The 13,180-nt window shown below is 35.7% G+C and overlaps 1 protein-coding gene across 1 annotated transcript; it reads right to left on the bottom strand.

Moving 5' to 3' along the window:
- Positions 1 to 1,423: 1,423 nt before the first annotated feature.
- Positions 1,424 to 11,083, bottom strand: fam174c (family with sequence similarity 174 member C). Its single transcript, XM_038286869.1, has 4 exons — positions 11,026 to 11,083; positions 9,120 to 9,514; positions 3,057 to 3,179; positions 1,424 to 2,069 (listed from the first exon to the last, which is right to left on the bottom strand). The coding sequence occupies exons 2-4, from the start codon at positions 9,398 to 9,400 to the stop codon at positions 2,066 to 2,068; spliced, it is 408 nt and encodes a 135-aa protein (XP_038142797.1). The 5' UTR covers positions 9,401 to 9,514; positions 11,026 to 11,083; the 3' UTR covers positions 1,424 to 2,065.
- Between the last annotated feature and the right edge of the window lie 2,097 nt (positions 11,084 to 13,180).

Raw genomic sequence — 13,180 nt, forward strand, 5'->3', positions numbered from 1 at the left:
TATATGCATGAAACAAGTGGAGCAGTATGGCAATTGCCATACCGCAACACTTGTGAAAGTAAAATCTGTTGGGCTCCTTTTGGATCAAGACAATTATTCTTATTGCCACAATGCCAGACAGGACACTGTAAAAAAAAAAAATAAAAAATTATATAACATCATGAACATTATAATTACTAAATACCTTTACATTGCCCACTAAAGTTCCTATTGTGTAATTTTATATTTATGTGCAACACACATCAACTTTGATACTTTGCTGTTATTTATAAAAAAAATGTTTTATGTGGAAATAAAAAAAGAGTATTTGACTATGCATAAATGTAAAGCGACAGCCTTCACTAAACATATTTCTTAATCATTTCTATGCTGATGAAGGTTCTCAGTCATCCAGGTCATAGTCATTCCGTAAGAAGTTTTTTTAGAAATCATTTCTAAAAAACTGGCATAATCCATTCATCTTTTTTTTTTTATTCTAGAACATTATTGGCACATTTTGTAATTCATCATAGGAGTAACATATATTTGGTCAAGCTTGTGTGATCCTACTGATTTTTATTTATGAATCTTTTAATTGTTGCTTGAAAAAAAATTAATATATATATATATATATATATATATATATATATATATATTTAAAATTTGCCAACAGAAACAGAAAAATATCTAATTAAAAATTAGAAGACTTCAGATGAAATTCTAGTGTTTTGATATTCACTGAAGAGGCAATATTTAGATATTTTTTCTTTTACATTATATAGGGTATAATAATTCATTTTGAAAATCTTATAAGAAATAAATTATTTCCTTCTTGTAAATGTTAAAGATAAGTTTTAGTTAGCTGAAAATCAAGCCGTTGTTTTCATTTTTGAATGAACAAAGATGGAGTTAAAGTTGGGCGACTAGTGACCCCTGCTGGAAGAACCCTGCCACTACAGTACTAATCATAAAGGTTTGGTCAAACATAAAAGTGATAGATTTTTTTTTTATTATCTTGTACAATATTTTTATTTATAGGGTTTATGAATAAAAACCAAGAAAGCTATTAAAATTACTAATATTTTTTTAAGATTCTATTAGGATTTTTAGGTGTAGATTTGTTTAAAATAAATTATAAAAAATGACAGTAAATGGATGAATATTAAATAGTCCTCAACCTTTCTTATAATATCCGGTTATATTTTAAAACTCATTCTTAGATTCATCTGTCAATATTTCACTTTATTAGATGTTTTAGCATTTTTTTTTTTGGCTGTATATCTTCTAGTTTGACTTTAACAGTTTATCTTGAATTTCATATTCTTATTCATTTGTCAATTTATGCTTTAACACATTTAGCACCTATTCAGATATAGTTACAGGAAAAGGCAAAGCAACATATAATGGTAACAAGAGTCATACTAAAATATGTAAACTAGAGAAGTGATAATTTATTTCTTTATTCAAAATAAGATTTTAATCACATCGTTAAAGGTGACATCAAAGAGCCTGAAAAAGTCATTAGAAATCGGATATATGTACAAAGTTTTACTGTCATCCTTTCGACTTGAATATGCCAGAAAATCAACATCAATACCAAACAGGCTTCCAAACACTCGTTATCTGAGCAGGATGAAGGACAGATCCCGACCAATCCCTGCTGCCCCCTGCTGGGAGGGAGGGGTCTCTCTGCACGGCAGCATGTCAGTAGTTCAAAGCGCAAAGTCAGACCCAAAAATACTCAAAAATACTCAAGATGAAGTAATACAACAAAAGAATTCCTAAAGAAATTATTCTAAAGAAAAAAACAAACGATCTTAAAGAAAGATAAGAGAAAGGTTTGGTCTCAGGAGGATCCACCAACTTGTTCCATCTGCTTCTTGAAAGCAGCATTTCTAACATCCAACCCCACATTTAAAAAAAGAATGATTATCCTGCTCAGTTTCTTCAAGCAGCTTCAAGTTTTTTGGCTTTTTATCTTCAGCGACTGTTTGGTCTGTTCTCGTCCTCTTCCAGCTGGTCCGGAATCAATACGGCCTGTTGATAGGGCAGCGGCTCTGATCCTTTGGACGTGGCGCAGCAGGACTCATCTGTACAAAAGATTACACTGATCAGATCATCCTGCAGAACAAAGTTCAGAAGCTCTATTGATCAAATTCTCTCATGTTTTCTGCTCTGATCAATCATCCAACATCTTGCAAACAAATTCAAAGATCTCCTAGTCTGAGCTTAGATCTGGAGATATTTAAAAAAAAAAATCTATTTTTAGATTTTCTTTTATAGGAGTTTTTGGAAATTAGGGAAAACATAATAATTTATACTGAACAAATCAAATATAAAAATACTTTTAGTAGTTATATTACTATAGGTGACTTTCCAGGAACTCATAGGTCACCTTTAAGGAAGTCCACTTAACTCACAGGGTGTTATTTTAGGACCATGGAAGAAGAATGTAAGCATATAGAATACATAGATAACCTATTGAAAGATACTCTGATATGTCACAGCTAACTAAAAGCTGTAATCCTGAGAGCTAAAGAACAAATGGACAAAAAGAAAAGTTGGTTTAGGTTCTTATTCGGATTTTGTTTTAGGGAATAACTATTAATTTACTTTATACGCACCTTCAGTCGAGATAACAGATCATCAGTGAATAATAGTATTAATTGGAGTAATGCAATATTTCAAAGAGGCCACTTAACATATTTTAGATTGTTTTAATGTATTCATACAGTTTAATACATTATTTACTATATATTAAATAAGTCTATAGACAAGGTTAAATAATATTATATATCAAGTATTAGAAATTTTTATAATTCACAAAATATTACGGATCCTTCTCCACTGCATGCTGAGTAAGGGTCCCCCCCAATCCTGGTGTTATTAAAATATTATAGACCTGAACAGTTTAAAAACAGCATTGATGCTGATTTTTTAACTGTCTGAAAAATAAAAGCAAGTTTAAGCCTCAAAGCCACTGCTGCTGGTCTCTGTTTTAGAAGAGGAATGACAGCAATGCAGAAAAACGAGGCTTCAACAGAAACGTTTTGCCAAGTGTGAAGTTGACCTCTGACCTGCGCAGGCTGCGAGCTTCGTACAGGGTGTCGTCTTCCTCGCTCTCCACTGCCTCCATTTCCACCGAGTCGTCGTAGTTTGACAGTAGACCGTACTTCTTCCTCTGGGCGGGCTTCTTCAACCTGACAGAAAACAAATTCTTTGATTATCGAACAACTCAGGCCACCAGTCTGTAACTAGATGGATCATTTGTTGCATGAGTCATCTACCAGAATATGAAGTTGTCTAAGTCTTTTTCTTAAATGTATTTCAAAAGCCTTTTTTTTTTTTTTTGGTAAAGTGACGAACCAAGAAGTCAACCGATGACCAGAATCACACATCCTTCTCAGTCTGTTTAGAAACTCAAACATCCTTTTTCCTTTTGGTTGTTTGCACCATGCTAGATCTTATCAGCATAGATGCTGTTTTTCTTCAGTGGCAGGAACGTGTTTCAGTTGCAAGAAAAAGCGAGATGTGCAGCAGAGAACAGGAAGGCTACACTGACAAAAAAAAAAATTTTTTGGCATCAACTTAATCATATTCAGTTATTTTAACACAATTGTTTAATGTCCTACACTGTAAACATGAAAGAAATGTGTTAAAGCAACAAAATATGATTAAATAAATTCCAAAAGGGTTGCATTATTTTTTTGAGAAAACACTTCAGTTTGTTTTATCCTCTTTTTTTCTAACAGTTTAGGTTCATAATCTAGAATCTGTAAGATAAACATAGCACAGTAAGCTACAGGCTGCTGACCATGCTAACTCCTAACGGGCTAATTAACAACTTTTAATATAAGCTTAGAGACGCTATTTTAATGATCTTATATTGCTACTTTAGGCAGATGGATCCAGCCTCTGATGATCTGAGGTCAGAATGGCCTCTAAATCCAGGAAATAACATGTAGTGTGAAAACCGTCTGAGAGACAGCCAAGGGTTAAATGACGGTGTGAGGACATGCAGAGACAGACGGCTCTGATGATGAGGTACAGCCGAGCTTTTAAAGAGAGGCAGAAGCCACTCAACGGTGAGATGGGTTGTGGTTCCAAAACGCTTGAGGAAAACATCTGACTCACAGTCAGAAGGATGAATCAAACCGCTGAATCTAATAGATGTAGCGGGACAGAACAGAGACCCGGAGAGAGATAAAGAGATGAAAAACTTTGGGTTGAAACGATGGAAGTAAAACCAAATGAAAAAAAGATTCAGCCCTGCTTTCAAATTACATTATAATTATTATTATTTTTATATAATCAAATGACCTGTCAAATAATTTATTATCAGAACATCTTTACAGAACAGAACATTTTAAAGTCTTAAGTTTATACATTTAGTTTCTTTATTAGGCCATATAACATTACTTTAGTCTTTTTATGAATATATCTTTATTATTTATGTTGCTTCTTTCAACAGATACTGATCCTGGAAAAAATTATTAATTTATCTGATTTTTACCACCTCATATAACCAATAGTTACTTATTTTAAATATTTATTTTGTCAATTTAAATGCTTCTCATATTTAATTGTAAACCTGTTCTGTTTTAGCCTTTGTGTTGCATCTGACCGGGTAAAAAGTACATTGTAAAGAAATTCTGATTAATATAAAATCACAGTTATTAAAACAAAAATAAACTAAAATGATACATTTTCTGATGAACAGACAGTTCCACATTAGGACAAGGTGGCTCCAAAATAGTGAGTGAAATAGTGATATTCAAATAAATAGCAGAAGTGACCAAACAGAGTAATCTATCTTTACACATTTTTACTATTAATTAAATTATTAATGTTATTTAAACAGTTTATGGTAAAAACTAAAGCTATTTTAAAATGATTGCATTTCTTTTCTTATAGACAAACATATAAAATAAAGGAAGTGATGTCAAGAAATGTTAAAAACATAAGAAAGAGTTAGAAGTGTTTCACTGATTAGGTCAAATTAATCAAATATGTGGGTTAAATATTACTGAACAGATAGTTCGTTAGTTTGACTTTAGAAATAAACAGAAAAATAAAATATGTTGGAATGTTTCATATAAAATCCATCAATAAAACATGAAATAGCAGACATTTAAATACTGCTAAAAAAAAAAAATACCTAGATAAGCTATTTGCTGCAACGTTTAAAAACATTTTGATTAATGTTCTTCATAAATTTAAATGGTGTACATTGATGCTGAAAGAGTGTTAACAGGCCTTAGTGGTTTTTATGGCCCAAACGTCTGACATTTTTCTGATAATTTCTATTATCTTCATGAATGAAAACTTTCACTGTTCAACCTAAAGACAAATGGATCATTTTCTGAAAGCATTGACGCCTCAGACTGATTATTTATTCAGTTGAGATCATAGTTGGGGAGCTTTTTGTTTATAAATCACTGCTGGGACTCCGTATAGCTCACTGGGACAATGACCCAGCGGACTTTCTTGCTGGTGGGCTGTTTCAGTGTTTTAGGTAAACCAGCTTGGTGCCTGGAAAGAAGTCAAGGCCCTGACGTCACCTCCCGTGGTGAAAGTTGTTTTTCAGCTTATAACGCCTTTCTTAAACCGGCTGTAGTTTTTTTCAAAGATGTGGAAGTTCCTGTCTTTAGAAATGTGACTTAGGTCTTGGTAGATGGAAGCTCAGGGTCTGTCTTCTGAGTCAGAGTCAAACCTCTGGGTTTGTATTGATTGAATACCTTTTGGTTCACGTTCTCACTTCCCCATCTTTTCAAAAGAAATATACTATTCTATTAAGAAAAATACAGCAGGACACAACTTTGAAATAAAAGGTTGCCTCTTTAAAAAGAAAAGGTTATTCTGGACAGAGAATCCAGACAAAGAGAGAGAGAAAAGCTCAACATGAAAAACAGGTATTTACAGCCAGCTCAATGATCTGAAAGGGGAAGAATCAACACCAAAACATAAGTGGAAGAACCCGTGACTCAGAGAGCATGATAAATGTCAGCTGGCTGCTGTAAGGACGCAGTGATGAGGAATGAGTAATGGATTAAAGCATCGCAACACCACAGGTTTCTTTAAATCCCTGCATCTTCATTAGGTCAGCTCTTGTTACAATGATTTTAAATGGATAACGCTTTTAAAAACAATAAATGTAAGATTTGCAACCAATGAATGTTCTCACTATATTTATGTTCTTAATATTCTACACAATCTTTCTTTTTTATTGATAGATTTTAGATCAGATTATTCATGTTTAACAGTTTGGGGCATAATAAAGACAATTTTTAAATTCAATTACTTGTAAGATTACTTTTAGCCTCAATAACCTTCTAAAATCCCTTTATTAGTCCCTGACAGTGGCGGATCTAGGGGGTGGCTACTTGGGCTACAGCTGTTTCCCCAAGAGCTCCAGATCTCGCTGAGCTGAGTAAAATGTGCAGTACTGGAGTTCACCAGATGGTGTCAGCATACGCAGGAAAGCAGCCTGTAGCATTCTTGTACAGAAGAAGTCCTCACCACTAGCTGTTGCTAAACAGACTGACGTCCCAGTGATGTGAAGCTCTGACTAAATTCCAGACAACTCATATAATAATTTCACTGTTGTAAAATCCAGTTTAATCAGCAGCTGTTGTTTACAAAATTGTAAAATAAATAAATAGATGAGGTCCTTTTTAAGCGGTTTTGTGTTGTTTTTTTTTTAAATGCAAGAGAATCTGTCTTTTTCCAACTTGTCACTTAAGCCTGACAGAAATAAAAGTCATAAAAGTAAGTTTTCCTAAATGTAAAGTATATCTATCATTTTTCATTGCTGATTGTTGGAGCCAAATGCTTGATTTATGATTGAATATTTATTTCTAGTTTACTATTTTTATCTGGTTTTGGTATGATATATATGAACATGAAATATTTTGGTTTGAAGTATAAGTTGACTGACTTAATTATGAAATTATGAATTTGTTTAGTTGTGTTTTGCTGCCATTCATAATTTACGTTGTTTCTCGCCTCCGCCCCTTCATTATGGACAGGTGACTGCAGCACCTGGATTATATTGGAGTTGGCTATTGGGGCGGGGTGAGCTTTTTGATTCAGTCAGCGCAGCCATACAGTTTTTGACCGCTTCTGATTATTATTGTTGTTTTTCTTTGAGTGGCAAAAAGCAACGAAATGAGCCGATATGATCTGCCTGTCACGTCATGTTGTGGTAAGAAAATTTAAGTTTGTTTTGATTTTGGAAAATAAAGCGTCTTGATCAAGAGGAAAGAAAGTTTGCTGATTACATGGTCACATTAAACAACATCTGACAGATCTCAAGTGAGTCTAACTTGGAAGCTTCTGAACCAAGAGCTAAACGCATCTTTATTGGAAAGATTGCGCTATTACTGATATAAGATGATGTGAACTGGCTGATAGCAGGACACAAAAATGAAGACTTCCTGAAAAGATGAAAGTGTAGACTTGCTGGTAAATCCCATCTTAATGTAAAATATGACAGATTACTGGATTAAGGACATTTCTAGTGTACGACATGCTATCACACATAACAAATTTGTAAAAAGTTGGAAAACAGATGCTCTTTATTTCCCAAAGATATGGGAAGAGGAGAGGAGAGAATGGATATTTCAGCTGCCTGAAATAATCCATCCCCCCTCCATGACATGGGAAAAATTTATTTACCTGCAAGTCTTTAACTGTGATTATTCTTCTCTTCATCAACAAAAAACCCTGTTGATATGGTGACATTTAATCATTAATTGCCAGAGATATGTGAGGGAAATCACATATTTTAGACACCTGATATAATCCGTTCTCCCTTGGATGATCTTAATGAAATGCATTTCCTGTTTAAATGTATCTAACAATTTAAAAATTTACAAATATTCCCCCCCAAAAAAGCTCAAACCAGAACCACTGGACACGTTTTCCACCCATAAAGATTTCACAACTCAAAATGTCTGGAGCAACGCTACTCCGGACATTTTGAATTGAGAATTAAATATATTCATAAAAATCTTTAAATCAATAGTCTTATTTATTTTAACCATTTTGGGTTAAAAAAAATATAAAATAATAATTTTTCAAACATGATATAGAAAAATAATGACAGTTTCAAACTTCAAAGGATTTTTTAATTTTTTCCCCATGTTATGGGGGGAATGGATTATATCAGGTGGCTAAAATATCTGATTTCCCTCTCATATCTCTGGTAAATAATGATCAAATGTCACCAAATCCACAGAGTTTATTGTTGATGAAGAGAGGAATAAACACAGTTAAAGACCTGCAGGTAAATTAATTTCTTCCCATATTATGTGTGATAGCATGTAGTATACGGTACTAGAAATTTCTTTAATCAAGTTATCTGTCATATTTTACATTAGAACTGGATTTACAAGAAAGTCTAAATCTCATCTTCACCCTTAGGGCTAAGCCCCTGATCTCCTATAATCATAGATCCGCCCCTGGTCCCCGACATCCCTGAGGAGGAGGCCTGATGCAACTTCAGTTATAGTCTTGAATGAGTTTTTCCTCTTTTCTAATCACTCCTTCATTGGGATTTCAGGTATAGTTTCTACTCTCGGGCTGATTGGCTGTCATCTCAAAGGCTTCCACTTTTAATTAAAACATTTAGGAAGTAATCCAACAGTTTTTGACAGCCTCCACTATCTTCCAAATCTTGCAGAAACACAAAGCCGCGTGCCCCACAGCAGCAAACGGCTAAAACCTTTGCAGCCATAACAACATTTTCCCCCATGGAAGATGATCAGCCAGTAAAGCTACGTTTCTTCTAAAATGCTATCTGGATAGTAACATTTAAGGGTAGGGTTCAAATACATTCATTTTAACGCAAACATTTAGGCGCTGCTTTTATGTTCACCAACTTTTAAAATATATAAGCTCGGTTTCCTTCCAGTTAAAGTCCGTTTGCGGTTGCCATGATCCGGGTGTCTGGGAATTTATTCACGGATATATAACTTTGTTTAACTTATAAACTTCCTCGAATTAAAATCAAACGAGTTGAACTTTGATTAAGTTTGACTACAAATGCATTTTTTATTCTAAAACTGCCCTCTCGGTAGAGTTGAGCTTGTTTTGGCAGTACAGCGGTTCAGGTGAGAGCTCGTGTCTGTGATTCTCACCTCACAGCTCGGATCAGGAAGTAAAGGACTCCGATTATGGTGATACCGATGAGGACGTACAGGGCCCTCTGGATCATGGAGCCGTCCACCCCGAAGCTTTTGGGCAATTCGTTTTTACCCAGCGAGGAGTTTCCCTGGCTGGAGTTCACCGCGACGGGTTTGGCATTCTTGGTGATGTTGCTACTGCTGCTGCTGTTAGTTGGGGCCGCATCTGCGGCGATAGACACTATCAGCCAACATGTAGACACAGTCGCTACCAGGAGGACTCTCCAAAAAGTCATTTTCACATCTGAGAGAAGCGCGACGCCTGAAAAGTGAATTCAAAACGGTTCGGAGCAAAGAATCGGTACTAAAACAGAGCCGAAGTTTTCCTCAAACACGTCGCCTTAGCTGAACTTCGTCACGGCTTCTTCTTCTTCTTCTTATGGGGTTTTATGGCGGTTGGCAGACTTGTGAATTGTGCATTACCGCCACCAACTGATATGGAGTAAAGCAAGAAAACAGAAAACGATTCACCCCCCCCCCCCCCCAAAAAAAAAAAAAAAAAAAAAAAAAAAAAAAAAAAAAAAAAAAAACCTGTGTAACTTAAACCAACATAATACTAAATCACATTTGCCCATATAATTTTTAATTTACTCTAGGTCATCTTAACTCTGCCAGTTTCTGATGGTCCCATCGGTCCTCCCATCATACTTCCAACCATCTCCCAGTTCAAATCTTTAATGTCCAGATATTTTTCTGCAGCCTTCACTATTATTTTGATTTTTTCCGTTTTTTTTGTTGTTTGTGCAGTACAATTAATTACTTCTACCATGAAAAGAACAAAATTTGTCTTTTTAACAATAAGTGAGTCTTCATCAATTTTTTGATTCTCTAGAGGTTTGGAATTTGCCGTGTGTTGAACTGTAGGTTTGGGTTTTTCTGACTGAGATGGGATCCTTTTTGCAGCTTCAGCGTAGGTTATTCCGAGCTCAAATTTCATTTTTTTAATTTCCTCAGACCTTTTGCTTGCTTCACAGCCGCGATAAGCAGCAGTATGTTCTCCACCACAATTACAGCATTTTATTATAGCTTCTTTTCCACATTTACCATATTCGTGTTCTCCTGCACACCTTCCACACCTCTGTTTCCCTTTACAAACTGCTGCAATGTGACCGAATTTTTGGCATTTGAAACATCTCAATGGTGGAGGATTGTAGATTTTGACATTATAGCTTATGTAACCGATGAATACTTTGCTTGGTAATTGCTCTTCCTCAAATTTAATTAGCACTGATAAACTGTCAGATCTTTCTCCGTTTCTTGTTGTTTTTAACCGTTTTACTTCTTTTACTTTTGCACCGCTTATGTTTTCCAGAATCTCTTTTTCAGAAATTTTTAGAGGAACTCCTCCAATGACTCCCCTGCTGATCTTTTTGTTCTCCATTAGGCTGCACTGAACTCTTATCCCGTCAATTTTGTTGATCCGTATTGCTTTGCCTTGCTGGGCGCTGTCTCTGCAGTTAATTAGCAGGTCTCCACTGTACAGAATTCTGGCACCTCTGACTTCTCCGACAAGTTTATTGATGGTTTTTGTTAAGTGAACCGGATTCCAATTTGTAAAAGAGTCTGCCTGATTAACGACTTTGAATATGACTTTGAATTCATTTTGTTGTGCTGTGGAATGTATGGAATGATCATCACTGGATTGTTCTGAACTAGATTCCCCTTGAACTGATCTCTGTTTTTTCCGCTTTTTCTCATTTTTTGATGTTGCTATCTTCCACCCTTCATTGTCACTATTTCCCTCTTCCATCCCACAAGAATCGCTTCCTGTTTCCTCACTACTCACGGCCCAAGACATTTCTCCATAAGCAGCTTCAAAACACGCGCCATGCACCAAACGACCATCCACATCCGACCCAACCTTCGTCACGGCTTCTGTTGACAGAAAGTAAAATCCCAACCAGGAAGTTTACGCCCCCTTACGCCGACGTCACAAAAACATGAAAGGTGCAGCATTCACGGTAGCTCGGAATTTGGAATGAAACGTTGCCGAACAATTGGAGGACTTCGATTAATGAATACTGGTATTCTAAATACTGAACACCACGTATCTATCTATCTATCTATCTATCTATCTATCTATCTATCTATCTATCTATCTATCTATCTATCTATCTATCTATCTATCTATCTGTCTGTCTGTCTGTCTGTCTGTCTGTCTGTCTGTCTGTCTGTCTGTCTGCCTGCCTGCCTGCCTGCCTGTCTGTCTGTCTGTCTGTCTGTCTGTCTGTCTGTCTGTCTGTAAACATGCAAGTCCTCCCTTGTGGCTTTAGAGTTTTAGAGCTCAGTAAATTCTGACATAGATTTAAAAGTAGGCTAATTTTGATGCACTGACTACAAAGATGAGGCTCTGAGGTCTATTTTATTGTTTAAGAACATCTTAAAGCTCAGCTCAGCGAGATCTGGGGCTCTTGGGGACTAATATAACTATTTCAGAAGGTTATTGAGGCTTACAAATCATCAGGGAGATAATCTAGCAGGGAACTTAGTAAAAGCAACATGCAGAATTGAACTAACTCACAAGGTGAACTATAGCCCAAAGGAAAATATTACACTTATCTAAGAGAAATCAATTTAAAATCTTAAAGATAAAGAGACAAACATAGGATTAAACACAAAGCCACAAAATTAATATGGGAAGACCTAATTAACATAAAACAATAACACATTCATTGTGATTATTACATTGATCTGAGGGTCTCATAAAATAATAAAAAAGAAGCGATTGGGGCAACATTAGCGTAGAAACAAATGTGTCCTCAAAATCATCTAAATCACAACGATCAGCAGCTCTCTATCGGTTGTCATGGCGACGCTTGATTGTAATGGTGCTGTGATCGAAGCGCGGACGAGAATAAACTTCAAAGTCGGAATGATTTAAGAGTCTGCTTTAATCCTGCTTGTGTTTTAGCAGCTGTCTACCTGACAGGCAGTGAGCACAGACAGGACCCACTGATGATAATCTAACCGGCTGTCGAGACGTCTGGCTCTCATTCCGGACCTTTTATGCACTCAGCCTCTGATTTACGAATGCAGTCAAAGATTGTTTGGGATTCTGGAGGATTATTTGGTATAGATCTTATTTCATACAGTTTCATCACTCAATTCAGTTTATCCATATAGCTTCAATTTACAACCTGATTTGGCAGGTTTGCTGGCTTGTTTCAAAAGACCAAAATTTCTCATTCCTATTCTATAGTACAGAATCTAGTAAGTCAAATTCATTCTAAAACAACCCATTTTTTAGTAAGGTTCAGATTTAACAAAACAGTCGAATCCAGATTGTAACACAATATACACATAAATTTATGTATTCTAAAGTATTCTTTTGATCCAGACATATTAGTTCAATAACTGTACAGAAATCCCTCCTCTTGATCAAGGATATTTGGTGGAATCACTCCCTATTTACAGCAACAAATGTTGGGTTCTCTCTGGGTACTCTGGCTTCCTCCCACTGTCCAAAAACATGACTGTTAGGTTAATTGGCTTCTCTAAATTCTCCTTAGGTGTGCGTGAATGGTTGTTTGTCCTGTTTGTCTCTATGTTGCCCTGCGATGGACTGGCGACCTTTCCAGGCTGTACCCCGCCTCTCGCCCGCTGACAGCTGGAGATATAGGCACCAGCACCTCTGGCGACCCCACTTGAGATAAGCGTGACAGAAAATGGATGGATGGAGGAAGAAACCAGAAGCTCTTATTACCTTTATAAGGACTGAGGTAACAAAAAAACAAAACAAATAAAAACACAATTAAACACAGTGCAATAGGGTGCCCTCCACAAAAATGAAAAACAAATTAAATCAGAGTGTAATTAGAAACAAACCAATAAGCAGGAAAGCATAGGAATACAGTCAGCTGAAGCAGTAAATGCAATCCTGGGTATAAACAGGATTGTTATCTTGTAAAGAAAAAAGTGAGGAAGCAAGGAGCTTGTGTAAAATAAGAAATATTCATTGTTTTTTATTCACTGTTAGTTCAAACTGGCATTATTTGGACTGTATTTCTAAAGATTTA

Source organism: Cyprinodon tularosa, unplaced genomic scaffold (assembly GCF_016077235.1).
Source record: "Cyprinodon tularosa strain WSP-4 unplaced genomic scaffold, ASM1607723v1 ctg106, whole genome shotgun sequence".
NCBI lineage: Eukaryota > Metazoa > Chordata > Actinopteri > Cyprinodontiformes > Cyprinodontidae > Cyprinodon > Cyprinodon tularosa.

Coding starts and splice junctions, on each gene's coding strand:
- fam174c (XM_038286869.1), bottom strand. CDS start 9,400: ATGACTTTTTGGAGAGTCCTCCTGGTAGCGACTGTGTCTACATGTTGG. Junction 3,180..9,119: donor TTCCTGATCCGAGCTGTGAG/GTGAGAATCACA, acceptor GTTTTCTGTCAG/GTTGAAGAAGCCCGCCCAGA.